The 21050-nt window shown below is 41.1% G+C and overlaps 1 protein-coding gene across 1 annotated transcript in view; it reads right to left on the reverse strand.

Annotated features, from left to right (window-relative positions):
- cdh23 (cadherin-related 23) overlaps positions 1–21050 on the reverse strand; it is a 215694-nt gene that overhangs the window by 138614 nt on the left and 56030 nt on the right. Inside the window, exons 7-8 of the mRNA XM_061836939.1 lie at positions 6641–6835; positions 6432–6560 (exon numbers count right to left, since the gene is read on the reverse strand). Coding sequence (XP_061692923.1) covers positions 6432–6560; positions 6641–6835 — 324 coding nt within the window. The remainder of the gene's footprint in view (positions 1–6431; positions 6561–6640; positions 6836–21050) is intronic.

Here is a 21050-nt window from a genome sequence, read left to right on the forward strand (position 1 = left end):
CTTGAGCAGGGATACCCAGACTACCCTTCCCCCCGCCACTTCTTCCAGCTCTTCCGGAGGGATCCCGAGGCGTTCCCAGGCCAGCCAAGAGACATAGTCTCTCCAGCGTGTCCTGGGTCGTCCCTGGGGCCTCTTTTCGGTGGGACATGCCTGGAACACCTCACCAGGGAGGCATCTGAAAGGCATCAGAATCAGATGCGCCAGCCACCTCATCTGGCTCTTCTCAATGCGAATGAGCAGCGGCTCGACACTTAGATCTACCCAGATGATTGAGCTTGTCACCCTATCTCTCAGGGAGACCCTGGACACCCTGCGGAGGAAACTCATTTCAGCCACTTGTATCTGGGATCTTGTTCTTTCGGCCACGACCCACAACTCGTGCCCACAGGTGAGGGTAGAAACGTATCTCGACTGGTAAATAGAGAGATTCGCCTTTCGACTTAGCTTCCTCTTCAACTCTTCTCTTCTCTTCTCTTCTCTTCTCTTCTCTCTCTTCTCTTCTCTTCTCTTCTCTTCTCTTCTCTTCTCTTCACTTCTCTTCTCTTCTAACCATTTGCATCAGTGACCACTGAAGCTGCATTCCGCATGGCCAGCCGGTACCGATCAGTTGCCTCGGGAGTCCAACAGGCAAAAAAATGCCCGATAGGATTCCTTCTTCAGCTTGACACCATCCCTCACTATTGGTGTCCACCAACGTGTTTGCGGGATGCCGCCATGACAGGCACCGACCACCTTATGGCCACAGCTGCGGTCGGCCGCCTCGGCAATGGAGGCGCGGAACGTCGTCCAATCGGACACAATGTCCCCCGCCTCCTCTAGGACGTGAGAAAAGTTCTTTCGGAGGTGGGAGTTGAAATTCCTTCTGGCAGGGGAAACTGCCAGCTGTTCCCAGCAGACCCTCACAATACATTTGTGCCTACAACGGCAGACAGGCATCTTCCGCCACCAACGGAGCCAACTCACCACAAAGTGGTGATCAGTTGACAGCTCCGCCCCTCTCTTTATCCACGTGTTCAAGACATGTGGTCGAAAGTCCGATGACATGACCACAAAGTCAATCATCAAACTGCGACCTAGGGTGTCCTGGTGGCAGGTGGACACCCTTATGCCTGAACATGGTGTCCGTTATGGACAATCTGTGATGAGAACAGAGGTCCAGTAATAGAACACCACTCCGGTTCACACCCTTCCAGGTCTCATTGTGATTCCCCACTTGGGCATTGAAGTCCCCCAGCAGAACAATGGAGTCCCCAGAGGGTTGCTCTGCAGCACTCCCTTTCTCCTAAAAATGGTGGGTACTTTGAACTGCTGTTTGGTGCATAAGCACAAACAACAGTCAGGACCCGTCACCCTACCACCGGGGTAAACCCCAACGTATAGGCCCCGAGCTGGTGGGCAATAAGTATACCCACACCTGCTTGGGATCTCACACCATGGGCAACTCTGGAGTGGAACAGAGTCCAACTCCTCTCAAGAGGAGTGGTGCCAGAGCCCAAGCAGTGCGTAGAGGCGAGTCCGACTACATCTAGTCGGAACATCTCAACCTCACGCACCAACTTGGGCTCCTTCCCTGCCAAAGAGGTGATGTTCCATGTCCGTAGAGCTAGTTTCTGTAGCTGGGTATTGGATCGCCAAGGTCCTCGCCTTTGGCCACCGCCCAGCTCACATCGCATCCGACACCTCTGACCCCTCTCACAGGTGGTGAGCCCATGGGAAGGGGGACCCAAGTTACCCTTGCGGGCTGTGCCCAGATAAGCTCAGTGGGTGCAGGCCTGGCCACCAGGCACTCGCCTTTGAGCCCCACCTCCAGGCCTGACTCCAGAGGGAAGCCCCAGTGAGCTGCATCGAGGCAAGGGAAACCAAGATCCAATTTTTGTACTCGTCATAGGGGTTTTGGAGTCTTACTTTGTTTGGTCCCTCACCTAGAACCTTTTTGCCATGAGTGAACCTACCAGGGGCATGAAGCCCCAGACAACTTAACTCCTAGGATCATCGGGACCCACAAACCCCTCCATCACGATTAGGGGAAAATAAAAAAAGATTTCCTCATTTATACATACACACACACACACGCGCGCACAAAAGACAGACTTGAATTTTCCAAAATCTCAGTTTTTAAGGACAAAAACCTATGTTTAGGTGTAGATGACTGACAAAAATACATACATACATGAGAAATTTCAAGCACACTGAAGTCAGAGCTGAAATATTTGTTTTTTAAGACAACTTTATTTGTATTGTCTTTAAATGAATCACAAAAGAGTCTCAAACGGCTTCACAGGCCCACAGTTGACAAACATTTGAGACTACTCAAGATCTAAACTCCTCATCCGGACAAGAAAAAACTCAAAACCCCATTTGGGGAAACAAAAGAAGAAACTTTAAGGAGGGAACATAGATGCAGGGATCTATTTTCCTTTCTGCTTGAGTTCCACCAAACCAAACTGCTTTTGAATGCCTTTATGGATCTTGCTTTGTGTAAAGAAATACTGTACGTCTTCTTTACATGGTTACTACAAGGTTTCAGAGGCAAATAATTTGTGAAAAATGTTGAGATTTATTTATCTATATTTATCTATCAGAGGAACTACAGCACAATTTGTAGGTCAAATAATTTGATAATTTTCGATATTCTTGCTCATTTCCCAGGGAAAATCCAATTTGCTTGTGAAGAAGTTGATCTACTTGTCTCATAAATTATTTCTAAAAAATCTCCAAATTCTAAAAAAAGCAATGCAACATTCGCCACGAATGGCAAAGCATTGCAAACATTTTCATTGTACAGTAGAGTGAGTTAGGAGGATTTCATTGGGATTTATTTGTCCATTATTTCTTATTTCACTGACAGAAACATAGTATGACAGCTGCAAAGGGGGAAAAAAACAAAAGTGGAAGAAAGAGGTAAAAGGTCTTTGAAAGTCTTTGATCCGTTGTGCTTTCTCAGCCTCCGTGCTTATATCAGGCATGGTGGTGATACTCATACTTAAATATCCTTGTGCTGCAGTGTGAGATGGAGCAGCCCTCCCCACTCCAGTTGCAGTCCCTGTCCCACCCGCTCCCTCTCCACACATAAACTCACTCGCTCTCATTGATCCTGCAAATTGTGTCTAAGGCATGTTTATGCTCCATTTCTGCCAAAGCTGCTCCCGTCATTGACCAATTACGACAGAATCAATTACAATTCTTTTGCAGACACTGAAGGCTGAGAGGAAAACAACACGTACTGTACACACTCACATCCACACACATTTTCAGATTGGAAATAGTACCAGGAGAATAAGAGAACCAAATCTAGAACAAGCCTTGATTTCGCAACATTTCCTTTTCGGGGTTTATCCAAGGCCCCACTGAAAAGTGGTAGGAAAACATTTGATAAAGTGATAACCGTTATTTGAGTATTCCTGATTTAACTCTGGATTTATGATCATATGTCATTATTATGTGCATAATGAGGATCCCAAACACTTGACAGAGACGAAAACAGTGGATGACATCCTGTTAGATTTCTGTAAAAGTATTCAGAGCTTCCCAGTAAGTGTCTAAAATCAAAGATGGACAGATATCGACCTCAAACGTCTGAAAGTACTTGTGTCAGATGGGACCTCATTACTGCGCCCCAGCTCTGATCATTACTGCACACACTCAGAATTAAGTCACCTGAACTTAAATGTCAGGGCGGAAATCTGGAAGTTTTCTCCTTTTTGAAATGTGAAGAAGTGAACCTATTCTTATTTGAGGTACAATTGTACTTACTTGTTTGTTCATTAGAGGAATCCAATTATACAAGGCAGTCTTTCCCATGGTCAGGAATCAAAATACTTTTGAATCAGTCACTGATTCAGTTTTATGATGTACACTATTATGTTGATCACAAAGTATATATATATATTTCTTGGGAGGTAAAGGTTTGTTTGTTTTGTTGTTTTTAAACATTCACTTATTATTAGTTAATAATGTACAATAGGCAATTTAATAATTATAGCCTATATTTCAGCAATTTATTAGCACAATACACTTGTCTATCATAATCTCAAAGAGTCTGATCAAATGCTGATGTGTTAAACTTCTGTGACTAATTAAATATAGAAAACAACAAATGTAAATCTAAAGTAAAGTGACATATTACCATCTGATGTCTTTGCATATCTTTGGTAATTAACATGTTCTCAGTGAATTATCTGAAATTGCACATAAAATGTGATGTTTCAAGTGGATTATGTTGTTATTGAGGCTTTTTGCAACCATGGTCCCACTAAGTGGTCAACCAACACAAAAAAACTGTAAAGTGATGAAGAAATCATACAGGCAATATTATCAGGATGTCCACAAAAGTCGAATATGTTCATTCATGTGACAAAGATAGAATTTGCATCCTGCTAAAAAAAAAACAAAAAACCTACACATGCACTGGACCATCCCCGAATCCCACCATCCTCCTTTCATTGCAGTTATTCAATGCATTAGCCCTGCTAAGTTACATCCTTTTCTCCCCCTCTTTCTCCACGCTGATTTGACAGCCAAATTGTGTTTGTCTTAAAAGGAGTTTGAGCGTCAATTGAAGCAGCATGGATTCACGGCCAACAGATAATGACCCTGCCCTCTGATTTTTTTTCCAACCCTCCATTCTCAAAGTATTCCATGGATGACAGGTTGAACATGAGAAAGAGAAAAGAGTTACACACTAAGAAACAAACCGAGAGGCTGGAGGAACATTTAAGGGGGATACACGCAGTGACCCACATCTCTGAGAAATGACCGTCGACAGAATCCCAAGTGCAGATCCCTCCACCTATCTATGTACTGTCCTTGACAAGAGTTGAAACTTTTTCTATCACTTTACTCCCTTGGCTTAGCACTGGCAAACATTGCCTGAAATGACACATAACTGATAGAATAACTCATGAGGGCATTCAAATATTTACCTGTTACAGTGGTGTCCTGCTGTTTTCATGGGCTTTACTGGTACTACCCTATACGGTACTGTATGTACTGTATTTGCTACAGGGTCAAATGGGCTCAATAATATCCATACTCACAGTCATAGGATCACAAGTTGCCCTTGATTGTTAAAGTCAATGTCGACTATCCTTTAGGCAGTATTACGCGGGCCATTTACATAGAAACATTTTGAAGAATAATAACAACAAAAAAAACAATCAACCAAACAAAAACCTAACAAAACATCCCTCACGTGCCTTATCCATTCATTTTTTTTTTTTTTTAGCCACTTACAAGGGTCATAGGAGTCCAGGAGCTTATCCCAGCTATCGTCGGCCAGGAAACAGGGTACACCCTGAACTGGTCACCGGACAATCACACGGGAATTAGAAACAAACAACCTTTCGCACACTCATTCACACATAAGGGCAATTTAGAGTCTCCAATAAATACATATTTTTGGGATGTAGGAGGAAACCACAGTTCTCTGAGAAAACCCACACATGCACAGTGAGAACACGTAAACTCCACACAGGTGGGGTCAGTCCTCAGAACTGTGAGGCTCTAACCAGCTAATGCTCTAGCCAATCGTCTGCTGTGCTACCCCCTGATTCTATAGCATTGAATATTTCTGCTGTCATTTCACCAGTTTCCAAATACCAATTTTACCGATTGGCTTCATCTTTCAACCCCCACCAGATTCCCTCATTCCTCCCCCTCGTCTTGTGACCTTCGCTGTGACAGTTGATGAATCAGGGAGGTGGGGAGACACCGGGCGTCGACTCCGTCACGGCCCGTTAATATGCATGCAAATGTAGCACTTGACATTTCTACTACAGTGCATGCAGTCAGGGGACGAGGGATACGTGGCTGGGGATGTAGGGTTGGATGCGGTAAGGGAGAAATGTAGAGCAAGCTGTAGTGAATACTGCCAAAAACAGAGTGAGAGAGTGAGAGGGTAGAAATTAGGAAGGGAAGTATTATGCCCATGAGTGTAATTCAATCTCTACCAGTGCAAACATCAATAGCAGGACCATTAGCCACCTGGGAACCCAGTTTAGATGCCCGAGGTAGAGGAGAAAACACACTTGGCATGCGGTGAAACAGACAGCCAGTATATTAGATGACCATTAAAAAGTTGTGATGAAGACAAAAGTGAGGTCAGGGTGAGACCCCACTGCTTAGAACTTTACATCATTGTTTGAGTTCCAATACCATGAATGCAGTTGAATAGACACAGAATGGTGAGACAAAATAGCCCACTGTGACCTTTGTTTAGAGGCCTCACACCCCTAAGGCGTGCTGTAAATCTCCCTGTGTAATTACACTGGACGGCATCCACATTGCTGAATGGTGGGACCTGAGTTTGGTTGTGTGAGGAGAGATGAGGGTTAGGACACTCTTGCTTTGAAAAAAAACAAAGGTTACTTCTTAAACTATCTTTCACACTAGCCTACTCCAAACACATTTAAAAATAGTTTTGTTTTACTGACCAGTGGAACATCTTCCTCTATGTTGGTACTGTAGGGAAGATTGGTGAAAATGGGGTCCATGTCCTGGACATCCGTAATGGTGATAGCGAGGTTGGCAAGCCGAGACAGGGGTCTTGTTTTATCTTGATCCTTGTCGAAACCAAAGAAACATATGTTTTAAAACATTGAACATTGTTGATGCATGTGGGAAAAGTTTTGCGTGTACTGACCGTGGCATTGACAGTGAGCTGGTATGCTGAGGTAGCCTCAAAATCCAGAGGTTTGATGACAGTAACAGTACCTCTGGCTCCATCGATGCTGAAGAAGGGAGAAGGTGGCTGGAAGGAAAAAAGCACACTGCCTCCGGTGCCCTGGTCTGGGTCTGTAGCGTTGACCATAAAAACTAATTTTCCCACTTGCGTATTCTGCAAAACACATTCAAGCAGACCACCATACAGTGACATTAACTGATAAAATTAGAATATGGGCAGCAAGAACAACAAAAAAAATACATGGGCTCAACAGATGAGTTTTGTTTCCAGCAGCCAAACTGGAAACAGTGTTGTTTTATAGGTAATTTCAAATCAAGGAAAGACTGGATTTTGATAAACCACATACATTGGAAATAAATCCCCAAACAACTTCTTGCAGTAATGCCTATCGACAGATGGGGGAAAAAAAATGGAAGAAATGTCTTGTACATTGGACACAAGTTAAAGCACATGTTAATATTGGTTAGAATGTACATTATGTAATTTTCCTGCACCTAAATAAAATACAAACACTCCACAAAAATGGTAGAGAGCCTGCACTGAAAATTTATATTTTGCTACAGAAATTGTATATTTTACAGGTATTTGAAATTGGCTGGAATTGGGGAGTTAGGAGTATTAATACCATTCATATATAAAAACCACAATAACACATTCATTATAGTCAATCAATCAGTCAATCAAGTTTACAGTAACACTATGCACATGCACACACACTTAGAAGAGTGTTTAGTCTCAAGACTAAAGGGCTGACTTATCAAGATCTCAAAGAGTTGGTGTAACATTGCACGCTCACGCACTGTGGAATGGTGTAGGGGAAATCGTAGTCTTCAAAAGCAGTGAAACTAAGAAGCTACACATGGACATTAGGAGGTAGGTACAAGTGCTTGGGAGTGTACTGACATAGCAGACAACAATGGGATGATAACATGGATGTTGTGTACAAGAAGGGAACGAGCAGACTGTATTTCATGAGGAAGCTCAGATCCTTCAATGTGTGCAGCAAGATGTCAGAGCTATTCTCCCAATCTGAGGGAGCAAGTCTACTTTGCTGTCTGTGCAGTGGGAGTAGCATACGTTACTGTGACACAAAAAATATTCATAACCTACTGGAATTGAGAAGACTGGTGACACTATTGAGCTGAAGAGGATGAGGTCTGAGTCAATGGGAGACCAGATCTTACCAAACATTTTCCTACAACAGACTGATTGCTCACATCATCTCAGAGCAGACAAGCTCTTTCTCCCAACAGTTTCACTGCTGTAAACAATGGTTTACTTTCATGCAGATTAGCACACATGGACGCTTTATATTTTTGTTAATCAGGGGTGTCAAACTAATTTTTCTCAGTTGCCACAATGATGCTACAGTTTCCCTCAGAGGGCCATTATGAGTGTGAAACCAGATACTGTAAATGTGTCATCACCAGATCACAGTATTGTAAAATACCGGTACACAAGAAAAATGTTGAGTTTTAGACTCCAGTGCCCTGTGACCCTAACCAGGATAAGTGATGTTAAAAATAGATATATCCATCCGTCCATTTTGTGAGTTGCTTATCCTCACATGGGTTGCATGAGTGCTGGAGCCTATCCCAGCTATCTTTGGGCAGGACGTGTAAACCTTGAACTGGTTGCCAGCCAATCACATGACACATAGAAACAAACAACCAGTCCCATTCACAATCATACCCAGGGGGAATTTAGAGTCTCCAAGTAATGCATGTTTTGGGGATGTGGGAGGAACCTGGAGTGCCTGGAAAAAACCAACGCAGGAAGAGAGAGAACATCGAAACTCCATGCAGGTGGGGCCAGGATTTGAACCCGAGTCCTCAGAACTAACTGTGAGGCTAACGCTCTAACCAATTGCGACACCATGCCATCTATTATTGTTACTATTATTATTATGTGTAAATTTGGGACAGATGTTAGCAAACATCCAGGAAGTTGACTGTTTTCCTCTGCTGGCCACATAAAGTTGTGGAGCCCGAGGTTTGCAAGTTTGACCTGCCACTTGATTCTCTTTTTATCCGAGAGGGTGTTGGTTGAGGATTAAATATTTTTTTTTTCTTTTAACAGTATTTTTGATTTTATAACCAACCAAATTATTTTTTTTATTATTTATTATTGTTGATGCTGTTGACTTGTTTGACTGTAGCATGCATTTTGAGTAACTACTGTATTGATGTATTGTGTGCTGTTCTAATTCGTGAATTCGTATTGTTGATTATATGTGGGGACGGCACGCTGTCCGACTGGATAGAGCGTCTGTCTCAAAGTTCTGCGATTGGCTGGCAACCGGTTCAGGGTGTACCCCGCCTCCTGCCTGAATATAGCTGGGATAGGCTCCAGTGCTCTCGCGACCCTTGTGAGGATTTGCGGCTAGTAAATGTGACATATTTTTAATTTAGAATTAGCAACAACATATATTGAACATTTACATTCAACATTTAAAATGTAGATACAGTAGATATTTAATATTTAGATTTTACAGTTAATATTTTGTTTTACATTTAACATTTGGATTTAACATTTAGATTTTGATATACAATACTGTACATCGCGAGGATAAGCAGTAAGGAAAATGGATGCATTTCACATTCATATTTATATTTAAGATTTGGATATATATTTACCATTTCAGTTTAAAAAAATATAACATTTAGATTTGCATTGAACATTTAGATTTATGATTGAGGTCTGATAATGTTTGGATTTAACAATAAAGTTGACAAATTTTGTTGTAAATGACTGCAAAATTCCTACAGTTTTTTTTTCCACACCTTTTGAAGCCCAAGGTGACAAAATGTTGCTATTTTCAGAGTGAGCTGCTTTACAGACAGCACCCCGTAACTATAATTGTTGCAAGCGCAGACATGGTCAAATTCCTTGCTGCCATATCTAACTATACCAAAAAAATTAACCATTAACTTTCCATTCAAAGTTTCCTCAAATTTACAAGTGGATCCCCCCAACTCCCACCTACAATATTCGATTTTTATTACTCCATTAAAAAAAAGAAAAATGAAAAACAGAAACGGCAATAAAATTGTGTTTAGCCATATGTCAAGTGCACAAAAGTCACAAAAGAGACTTATGTGTAGCTGGCACAGCCTCGATTTGTGATTTGCAGCCACTCTTCGATGGGATGTAGACCTTTGATTCAGGAGCTGGAAAGGCCTTTTGTTCCAAGTGTAGGTCATATTCCACCTCCTCCTTGCAATGCTATACAATAGTGGCACAATGCAATGTTATGCAATGCTGTATAATAGTAATACTGAACATAGACAAGAAATCGGAATAAAAATGGAACTTACCATAAGGCAAAAGAAAAACCTTTCTTTGTTGCAGCTGCATGTTTATCTCTTAATGCGAACAAACAAAGCATTTAAGCTCTATTGAGTCATTACTGCTACAACATTTTATCACTGTAAAACTAGACAATTTGTTCTTGGCTAGTTTACGCTTTAGTGGGAGTTCTCAGATCTATGAACTATTTCTGTTTCTAGCACAGTTGTATGAAGTGGATATGGCCCAAGCATGCGCACGCACACACAAGAGCCTAACCAGAACATATATTATAATAAATGCTAATCATTTTTGTTTCCCAAAAAAGTTTATTGTTGTTGCATGACAGGACTAAAAGAATTCACCGGAGCTCCTACCTTGATCTTCATAGCAGCCTTCGAATCAGTGATGACATTAAAGTCATCAGGTGTAGAACTTTACAAATAACACATACCACACTACTTTTTGTTCAGTTGTGACAAAGACACAGAGCTCAAAGCTTACCTAAGAACCACAAGTCAAGGTTGGTATGTCACTCTTGTATGATAGCAGATGTGAGATTTTTATCACATATACTATTTACAAAAAAAAATTCTGTAGCTCCTTCAATGATGCTAATGGCCTTTTGGCAACCTGTCTGGTAATGTCACTGTTGTGCTACATTGTTCAACATGTAATGATGACGATCTTTACTGTGTTCTACAATATATTTAATGCTTTGGAAATTATTTTGCAGCCTTCTCCTTACTGAAGGTTTTGACATCCCTCTGAGGTGGTAGAAGCTCCCCTCCTAGTGCTGTGAGATGTGACTCCATGCTTCATAAAGAACCTACTAGAAAAACGTTTAGCTTTATTTGGGTCCAATAAATTGTGGCAGGTATTGGCTCACATTTACCTAGTTTAATGTGATTGGTTAATTCGAAACATAGCTACGGGATCAGTTATAAGAAGGTGTCCTCACTGCATTTTTCCCCCACCGTTTGTTTTAACCTCCCCTCTTTAAAAGGAATTCATTTTCTTTTTCTTGAGTTGTGCAGGTTATAGTTCACATTGATGGTGAAAAACGTTTTGAAATGATTCTTGTTGGTCTCATTTTTCACAACATGGGTTTTGAACATGGTTTTGTAGACTCGTTATACCTACTAGAAGTGCATCCCATTCAACATCAGTTCTTTTTTACGATAGTCCATTTCTGCTACCGTAGTTCACAAGCAGCAGGCCTCTTTGAAGTGTGCGACGCTTCGAATGACCATCAGATTGTCTTTTCACCTTTTGCTGGGGTCAGTGACCTTAGCATCCAACCAGTGATTGGAGATTTTTGATAGTGACAGTAGGTCAATAAGAATGACAGGGTAGAAAATGCTTGACAATGTATACCTTTGTTTGCATTAGCCTGTCTGACTCTTATATCAGCTCTCGCAATAAAGCCAAACAATAGACCATGTCTAGCGATGAATGATTGAAACTGTCACTGTGTTGTGAAACACTGTGTATGTCTCTCGATTCCCAAGTACAACACTCAATCAGTTAGTCAATGCTTACAGTATATAAGCTTGCACAGAGGAGCACAACAACTGGATTGATTGTTTTTCCCTGGGAAACAGAATGCTTAGCAGACTGACACTTGGAGAGAGATGAGGTGACTTCAGTGCTGTGACTTCTGTAAAATGGCACTATAACCGTTGTCCTCATCTCCCTCCTCTTCACACGGGAAAGTTACTGATGCATACAACATTGATATGCTGTGTCATATTAATACCTGGCAATTAATACAAAGGTTCCTCACAATGTTGAGGTGCTCAGTACATGATTAAATCAAGCACAAGTGACAAATTCAAGCACGCAGTGTTGGGAAATCAAATACATTTAATTGAACTGATGAAACAAGCTTTACTTTCCCCATCATGTTATTTGAGTCCTCACACTCTCTCAGACAGACGTTTTCTGTCATGCCTCCTATATCTAGAATCTACCCAAGCGAAAGTCTCCTCATAGCATCTCCTTACAGTAAATGTTATTTCTCTCACTTGATCTTTCCAATTTATAAGCATCTTGTAATGTCTCGGTTGAAAATTCCATTCAAGTCCCCAGTTAATTTGGAGAAAGATCATAATCACATGGCCCGAAAAATGTTTTATTGGACAGAAAACTGCTTGTGTATCCACACTAAAGGAATTTCCACTAGTAAGGAGACAAGGCCCTTCTGGCTTAAAACCAACTCTGATGCCACAACATGAATGCATAAACTGAGAATTTTAATGGACTACAGGTATTATCATCACTGCATGTCTATGCCCGGTCCCCTTTAATGTTTTTCACTGAGACAACGTATTAATAGTGTATATGGAGGTGACCTTGACACCTCTATACATCTGTATACTACTTAAAATATACTGTACATATGCAAAATACAGCGTGTTGGATGATTGTCGCTACTCCTTATTTGCAAAGGTTCTGCTGTGGCACATTGGTGTGCCATTAAATAATGGGGGTTTGTTGGGAAATTATCCAATCAAGCATAACGTCAGAAAAGTGGTGGCACGGTGGTGCAACTGGTTAGAGTGTTGGCCTCACAGTTATGAGGACCAGGTTTCAAATACTGGCCCCACCCATGTGGAGTTTTCTCCGTGCCTGCATGGGTTTTCTTTGGACACTCCGGTTTCCTCCCACATCCCAAAAACATGCATTAATTGGAGACTCTAAATTACCCCTAGGTGTGATTGTGAGTGCTACTGACGTCTGTCTCAATGTGCCCTGCGATTGGCTACCAACCACTTCAGGCTGTACCCCGCCTCCTGTCCGAGGGAAGCAAGGATAAGCTCCAGCACTCCCGCGACACTTGTGAGGATTTGTCTGGTAGTTCGACCAATCGGTAGGGAGAGGGAAGAGCAGAGTTGAGCAATGTTTTTTAGATGACGAAAAGAAACTTTGGTGAGATGGCAGATGTGAGTGTCAAAGGAGCGACAAGAGACAAACTTGACATCAGATTAGTGACAGAGGAAAAGTGAGAAATGCTATGGCTGGATGTGGTGTAGGATGAAGTGGTTTGATATTGAGCATCAGATTGGATGCCTTCAGTTTTGGCACTTTTTGACTGCAGAAACTTTTCATCCGTGTCTCTGTCTCCTCCAGGCAGGCATTAAGAGCCAGGGAATGAGGATTAAAGTTTCAGGGGTGAAGAGGGTTGGCCCATGGATAGAACCCTGTAGCCATCCACAGGTGACTGTATGGGGCACCTTGAGCTCCCGATGGAGACACATTCAGCTCTACCTGTGAGGAGTTAATAGAATCACTTGAAAATGGTGCCAGCGATTAGAACAAGTGACGGTTTGAGAGAAATGCCTCATTCATTTCTGACTATTCAGAGAAGCCCAATGAGCCTGCTTAGATTTGGACGTAAGAGTGAGAGAGCTCAAGTATTCACAATAAATAATTTATAATGGAATCACGAATACATTGATTAATAGAGATGGTTATTGGTGAGAAAGAGCTGTCAAAAGTGAGCATTTTAATTTGAAATGTGGATTACTTGCTCAAATCTGTGATTAATGTAAGTGCTGAAGCAATGCTAAAGATATGGTGATTCACAGGGATGTGTCTTAGACCCCTGTTGTTTACAGAGACAGAGCTCTAACTGTTCACCACAATAGAGCTGTGATTACGACTCCACTGCTGCACAAGTTTCTTCGTACCTCCCCAGCTGTCGGCGCTGCTTGTAACCTAGCAGACATCGGTTGATTTTACTAGCCCTATTTTCCACCCTTTCATTTCATGCCTTTCACGTCAATGCCTGGCTGCCACCTGTGGTGCCTCGCCAAAACTACAATGATATTTTCTGATGCATTTGAAGTTATGCTTCACAAGCGAGGAGAATGTAAACCTCGACAATTACAGAATGTAATATTAACTACCAAAGTTATTACAGTACAGTATTTAGCTATGTTTGCAATATGAAGTGACAATAGATTAGCTATTACACATTCTGTTGAAGCAATTTAACATTGTTTTTGTTGAGCAGCAGAGGCATCCAGGGTTTAACCCATCTAATTAATTCTACCAAATGTATTGCCTGTATAAAAAAAGGCTTTCAAGTGTCTTTGGGATTAAGAAATGAACGATCACGATCCGTTATCTGTAGTATATACTGTGAGTCCGTGCGTGCATGTAACCTCAGAAATGTGTCCCTGTAGCAACGGTAAAAATTTCTCATGAACACATTTCTGAAACAGGTCACTGATGATGTAGTGGTACACACGCCTGACTTTGGTGTAGGCAGCATGGGATCAATTCTCGCTTAGTGACGGTGTTGATATGTGCCCTGTGACTGGGAACCAGTTTAGGGTGTAGTCTGTGACCCTTGTGAGAATAAGCAGCTTGGACATGGATATTCCTTAACCTTGTGGGATTCCTACTGAAAAGAATTCAAACCTTGATTATGCAAAAATGTCAGTTTAAGATTGGTTTAAGAGTGGGATGTGAAATTAAACTCATGCACAAGTCCAAGCAGGTGTGTTAATACTTTCCGGCATAAAAATTGAATAAACAGATTTAAAAAAAAAGTTTTTAAAATGCAATAATTCCGTGAGCGGAGATCACTGGTTAGTATTTCATAGTATGCAGTTCTGACAAAAGGATGAAGCAAAAGAATCTCTTACATTAATCATAGAGGTGACACAAAAAGCCATATTTCAACTTTGAAATTAGTCTATCAATAATTAACACCTACTGAAATACAACAAAGTTTCCTTCATCCACATAAATTCAACAGTAGAAGTGGAAAAAAACCAAGTGATTTATATCAAGGACAAATGCTAGGCCGAAAGCCAGTGTGTAGTTTAGTTAAACGGTATAATGTATTTGTGAATATTTTCACATTGTAAAACTCACAGGCTTGAGGCTAGTGGTTGGTCATAAATATTACAATTCTGTATTATGGTCTAAACGGCCTGGGGCAAAACAGTTCAGAGAAAAAGACACTGTGGGACATTCTAAGGTTATGTCACATAACAATGTGGGTCTTATGTGTAAAATGCAGCTTGTTGCTTTAAAAAAAAAAAGTCATTTATTGCAAACACTTCCTTTAATATGTTACCTCAAGCATTCATATGTCCTGACCCAAACAGTAAAAACTTCAAATCACACGTCAGCACAGTTGCACCTTCAAGCTGATAGGAAAGCCCAGCTAATAAAAAAGATGTGCCCATCATTGCAATTCCACTCACAAGGAGGGAAGGTTGTGACGAGGCTTGCTTTTTAGAGAATCTGCTTCCCACTGACTACATGGAGCTGTGCCATTGAGAAGGGATGTGGCTGAACACTCATTAACCCAAATAATGCCTAAGCCTACATAACTAACTGGGATGAGAACCGTTTAATACTTTTCTGCATTAGTGAATAATCATCTATGGTATAATGCATTTATTTAAATGTATATTTATTTGTAATCGTATTAAGTAAATATACATTCTGGACCTCCCCAGATGATGTATTCCATGTCACACAATCGCATGCTATTTTATTTTTATTTTATTGTTTGTTACAGTATTGATGTTTTTTTTCTTTAACTACGGTTGACAGTTAAAGGTGGATTTACTTGGGTAAGTCTTCATTGAACGCCCAGGTATTAAATGCACTCTACCACTATTACAATTTGTACTTCTACATATTGCCGTCAGGGACCTCAGTCTAAATGTACCCTCTAGTTGCCTGGATTTGTTCCAGTGTAATCTGATATTTTACATGACACATAAACTAAACAAGATGCCCAAGAGTGAGTGGATGTATGCGTTCATCTCCTTGGCTTGGATGCGGATGTCCAGATGAGTGTCCATTCTTTTAGTGTTGATGAACGCTAGATGCTTTCATTCAAGAAATTTCTTCTTGTTGGATTTTCTCTATGACACTCAATGAGACCACTGTTTTTTTTCTGAATTTTTACAACACAATTGCACATAGATAAATGTGGCGAGGTCAACAGCAAAGATAAAACGTTGTCTTGTCTTTTGTCATTTTGTGATTCTAATTCATGCTTTAATTCCAAATTGCTCAGACTATCCATCGATCCAATTTTCTACATTATTTGTTCGCACAGGAGCCTCAGCAAACTGCAGGAAGGAGGTGAGATAAACCCTATAACTGGTTGCCAGCCAATCGCAGGGCACATTGAAACAATCATTTACACTCGCATTCACCGACAATTTGTAGGTCTTTAATAGTTTTTCCACTTCTGTGGACATTATGAACTTTTGTTTTTTTTCATCACAGAAAGGATTCTCCACTTAACAAATTTTGTTGTCATAGAACGAATTACTACTGCAAAAATGCCTGTCAATGTTTTTTGAAAGAGTGTAAATGTCACTGTTTCTCAGTGGTCAAGGCAAGCGGTAATATTTACATTGTCACAATACCTATGTTGCCCCTCAAAATGAAGTAAATCTGTATAAAAGGTTTGTAATACATAAATGGTAAATGGTCTAATAAAGCTGAACTTCAACGCTTAAAATCCAGTGTGGTGGTGTTTAAAGTACCAAACTCTATTCTGTCTCCCTTTTCCACTTTTAAAGTGAAGCTGTTGAAGTAAACAATCGATGTTGGTTTAAAAAAAAAAAAAAAGTTTATTCTGTTGACAACATATGTGTAGCGTTACTGTTGGTATTTTAGGGTCATCATAGTACAGATATAGTGACACCTTTTTCTGTTTAAATGGCTGACAATGATTTTTGTTTCTTGGCATTTTCCTCAGACTCTTTGAGGGATTATTGTTTTTCTGTTCCTCAGGTTGCAACCTCCATAGTATCTTGAGTCTAAAAAAACAAATTATTTTCTCCAAACTCTAATTTTCCTTGTCTCTGTTTTGTCTGTGGCGGCATGGTGTCACAGCTGAAAAACGTTGGCCTCATAGTTCTGATGACCGAGGTTCAAATCCCGGCCCCGCCTGTATAGAGTTTGTATGTTCTTCCCGTGTCTGTGTGAGTTTTCTCCGGGTACACCGGTTTCCTCCGACATCCCAAAACATGCATTAATTGGAGACTCTAAGTTGCCCTTTGGGTGTGATTGTGAGTGCAAATGTTTGTTTGTTTCTTTGTGCCCTGTGATTGGCTGGTGACCAGTTTAGGGTGTTGTCTGTTACTTTAAATGGTGTGAAAGAATAATTCAGACAAATACAAAAGCTGCTGCTACAAAAAAAAAAAAAAAAACATACTGTGAGCAAGTTATATTGCATTTTGTGGTAAGATGCTACTTTTCCACCCTGAGCCATCACCTCATATTGGTCGAGCGGCATGCGTATCCCAATAATCCTGGGAGTTAAACTGTCTGGGGCTTATTAGCCCTAATAGGGTCACTCAGAACCAAAAGATCCCAAGTTAAGAATGTGACAAAGAAGACTTGAAAACAGAACATTTTCCCTCCCCTGGACTTGGATCATCGGGGTCTCCCTTTGGAGGAAGGTCTGGAGGTGGGGGTCGACTCACCCCTCACCACAGGGTGAGTCGTGGGTTGGGCCAAGTAGTTTTTGTGAAATGTGAGCTCTTGCGTTGAGATGAAGACCTTGGTGATCTCATTCCTGGTAACAAAACTGACTATGGATGTGAAAGGTTACCTTTATGGCAGGGAAGAAGGCTTAGCTGGTGTGCAAGGTTGAGAAGTTCCACGTAGAAATCATCACACTCACCATGAAATAGAGCTTGGGCTCTGGTACTAATCCTCTTGAGATTTGTTGGACTGTCTTCCAACATGGACTTGGTCCCAGGTGAGAGGTGTTGAACAGATGTGGGCATATTTATTGCTCCCTGGCTTGGTGCCTATTCATTGGGGATCACCCTGGGGGACGAGAGTCGAGTCTTCCCCCAAAACAGCGGTTCAGAGTACCCACCCTTTTTTGGAATCCTTGGAGTGGGTGCTGGAGAGTGCTCCCACTGGGAATTCCTTACCCTGCTTGGGGACTTCAACACTCATGTGGCAATGACTACAAAACTTTGAAGCACCTGAATGGGAGGAACGGCCCCTCTGAGCAGAACAATGAGCAATATTCTGTCAATAGACTTCGGGGATCATCATGGATTCATTAGAAATACAAACAAACAAACAGTTTCCATATGTGCACTTGGCACTCTGACACCAGAGGCTGGAGTTTGATGACTGACTTTGTGGTTGTTTCATCAGATTTGTGGCCACATGTCTAGTACACTTGGTTGAAGAGAGGGGTGGAGCTGTCAACCAATCAACGCCTGGTAATATTTTGGTTCCAATGATGCGGGGAAAATGACGGTCCGACCTGGCAGACCCAAATATATTGTAACGGTGTGCTGGAAATGTCTGACAGAGTCCCATGTCAGAAGGAATTTCAACTTTGTCTATGTCTCGGGGTAGGCGATTGTGTTGAAGTGGGCCATATTTGTTGGCGGTTAACCAGAGCTGTGGCCATAAGGCTTGACAGTGGCTGCCGTGGCAGAAATCTCCAAACTCATAAGTAGATACTGTTAGTGAGGGAGGTGCAGTATTGTATATTGCCAAATAATTTACAAATAATATTGGCCTAAGTTTGTTCACTGGAACGGGTTGATTCTTTTCGCATGACCACTTGTAGGTAAACGTAATTTCAAAATTGGAACACATCAGTAGATAAACCGGCTCCTGGAATGGTTGCGAGAGTCCATTGTACTTTCAACTTTGATTCGTTCACTGATATGTTGCTATACTTATAGGATATACATACAGTGACATGTAAAATGACAGGATTTACAATGCATGGAAAATAATGTGTTGGGGGGGGTCATACGAGCAGCTTTTCTGGTCTCTTAGGTATGAAAGGACAGATATATATGGATGGATACAGTTACTAATACTTTATGATATTTATTTTTCTTCCAAAAATTGTGTGAACTAATATATTACCAATTAAGACATAAAGATACCTGTTGAGTCTGAGGTTTAGTTGTGAAAATTTGATAGTTGAACATTCAAGGTAGCAAATGGAGGTCAATAAAGGGGACTCGCATAGGTTGTAAGTATTTACGGTTTGTGCATGGACAGGCCTTTTATCAGTTGAGGAAAGTGACAAATAACATCCTTATCTTCTGATTAGTCCTCTCCCCCAACTGTCTGACCCCAACCTTTCTGTCACAGCTCATGGCTCACTGCCTCCAAATAGCTAGTGCTGTTTGTTTAAATGTAAAGGCAATCAAGTCCTGCATGCCACGTAGATCCACAGAGATTGGGAAAAAAAGAAGAGAGGCAGATGGGTCGATCCTTAGGGATGGCGACAAGGACAGGCCACATCAGCAAGTCTTGCAACACCTGCCTGATTCTTATGGAAAGTTATCCATCGTGACTCCAAAACTAAAAGTTGAGATAAATGATTTTGTATCTATGTGTATGTTGATTAAAGGTGACATTTGAAGCTCTGGCACTTTTTTTTTTTTCAGTGCAACCAGGAGGCCTTGTTCAGAATAGTTTCCACTGTAACCTATTCCGTGGGCAAAACGTTTTTCAGTTAGGGTCAAAAGCAAAACCTGAACACTGCAATGTGTACACCTACATCCATAATGTTTGCTTTTATAGCACTAAGAATACTTAGTTTTGTACACTGGCAGCAATAGGAAGCTATTGATTCAATAACCAATTTATTGTGGTTGTAGTTGTGGTGTAGAACTATATTGCAACATGCCTGCACTGAGGAGTGTTTCTAATATTTGAATTCAGTTACTGTATTAGATCTGAATTGAAGTGTCCACTGAGCGCACATTACCATATACAACATCTCTGCTTGGAGGCCTATTCCATTAGAGCCAAAGCTTCCTTTCAAACCCGTGAGTCAGACACGGAAGAATATTCAACTGGTTAAGATAGCTGGTCAAAAAGATTAAATGACCCCTGCGAAACAAAATTCAGCCCATCGCGTTAGAATGAAATATGTGGACCCTCATGAAGATAAGTGGTAAAGAAAAATGATAGCTGAATGGATTTTGAGAAAAAAGTTGTTTTCCAAAATAGCACAAATAATTTAAACATCTACCGACCATCTTACAATAAAACAGTTTTACCTTATCTACTTCATTTCAAGAGGTCACAAAACAGAATTAAATGCAAATGATAGTCAAGCTGATTATCATATAAATGCACATATCCTGGGAGGCAAGACTATCTGGCTTTATGTACTTATTTATTTGGCAATTTTTTTTCAAACTTCTCTATAAAATGCTGTCACCATTTCACACCATAAAGACATATAGATTAGAATAATCATCCAGATGTCTTCAATAGCATCAGTTGTTGCTGTACATTTTTCAGCTAGAGCAGTTTTACAGAGACTGATACCCAGAGGCGATCCAGGACTGTATGCGGCCATCTGCGATGGTCGTAAATTGCGTCACCTTGGTCCCTTGTCAGAGTGGGGTTTGGGTGGCGGGAATCGGGGATGCAGGTGGTGGGTTGGCAGAGATTCTGGGGTGTTTTCTAAGTAGGTGTAAGAAGTGTCACCCTGTGCTGTATCCGGTCCATCAGTTGTGCATCCTGGGCTGATTGTCAATGGGTTGCACATGTGGACTTCCCTTCGTTCGAATCACCAGCCACCAATTAGATGATGCAAAAGTGATTATTTTTGGTTTGAAGAAGTAACTGTAGTCTAATTCATTTCCCGGAAAAAAGTAACAAGTTACTTGACTTGTTACTCAAAATGGTGGTGTTTTGGGAGTAACGCATTACCGGTATAACTGATTATTAATAACTAACAAGAGAAATAATGATAACAGGTGTGCTCTGTGTAAGCAGTCTCTCAACCAACCACTCCACCATTTCGAATCATGTCAAGGTCACTGACGTGTACTGTGCAATTAATAAGGTTACAATTTAGATCTGTCAACTTATAACTTTGTTGTTGTGCCCAACAACTGGCAAATCACTTTTATAGGGGAGAGTTTCTAGCCAGGCAGACTGGGCGTACAAAGCATTGGGGACCCATGTACTAAAAAAACAGGCCTTAACTTTAACAATCATACTTTCTGCGAAATGATCTTGTTACTGTTATATGCTGCTATAGGCCACTATTTTCACAACTCAACTTTGGCAAATTTCCATCCTT

This window comes from Syngnathoides biaculeatus, chromosome 12 (genome assembly GCF_019802595.1).
Source record: "Syngnathoides biaculeatus isolate LvHL_M chromosome 12, ASM1980259v1, whole genome shotgun sequence".
Taxonomy (NCBI): domain Eukaryota; kingdom Metazoa; phylum Chordata; class Actinopteri; order Syngnathiformes; family Syngnathidae; genus Syngnathoides; species Syngnathoides biaculeatus.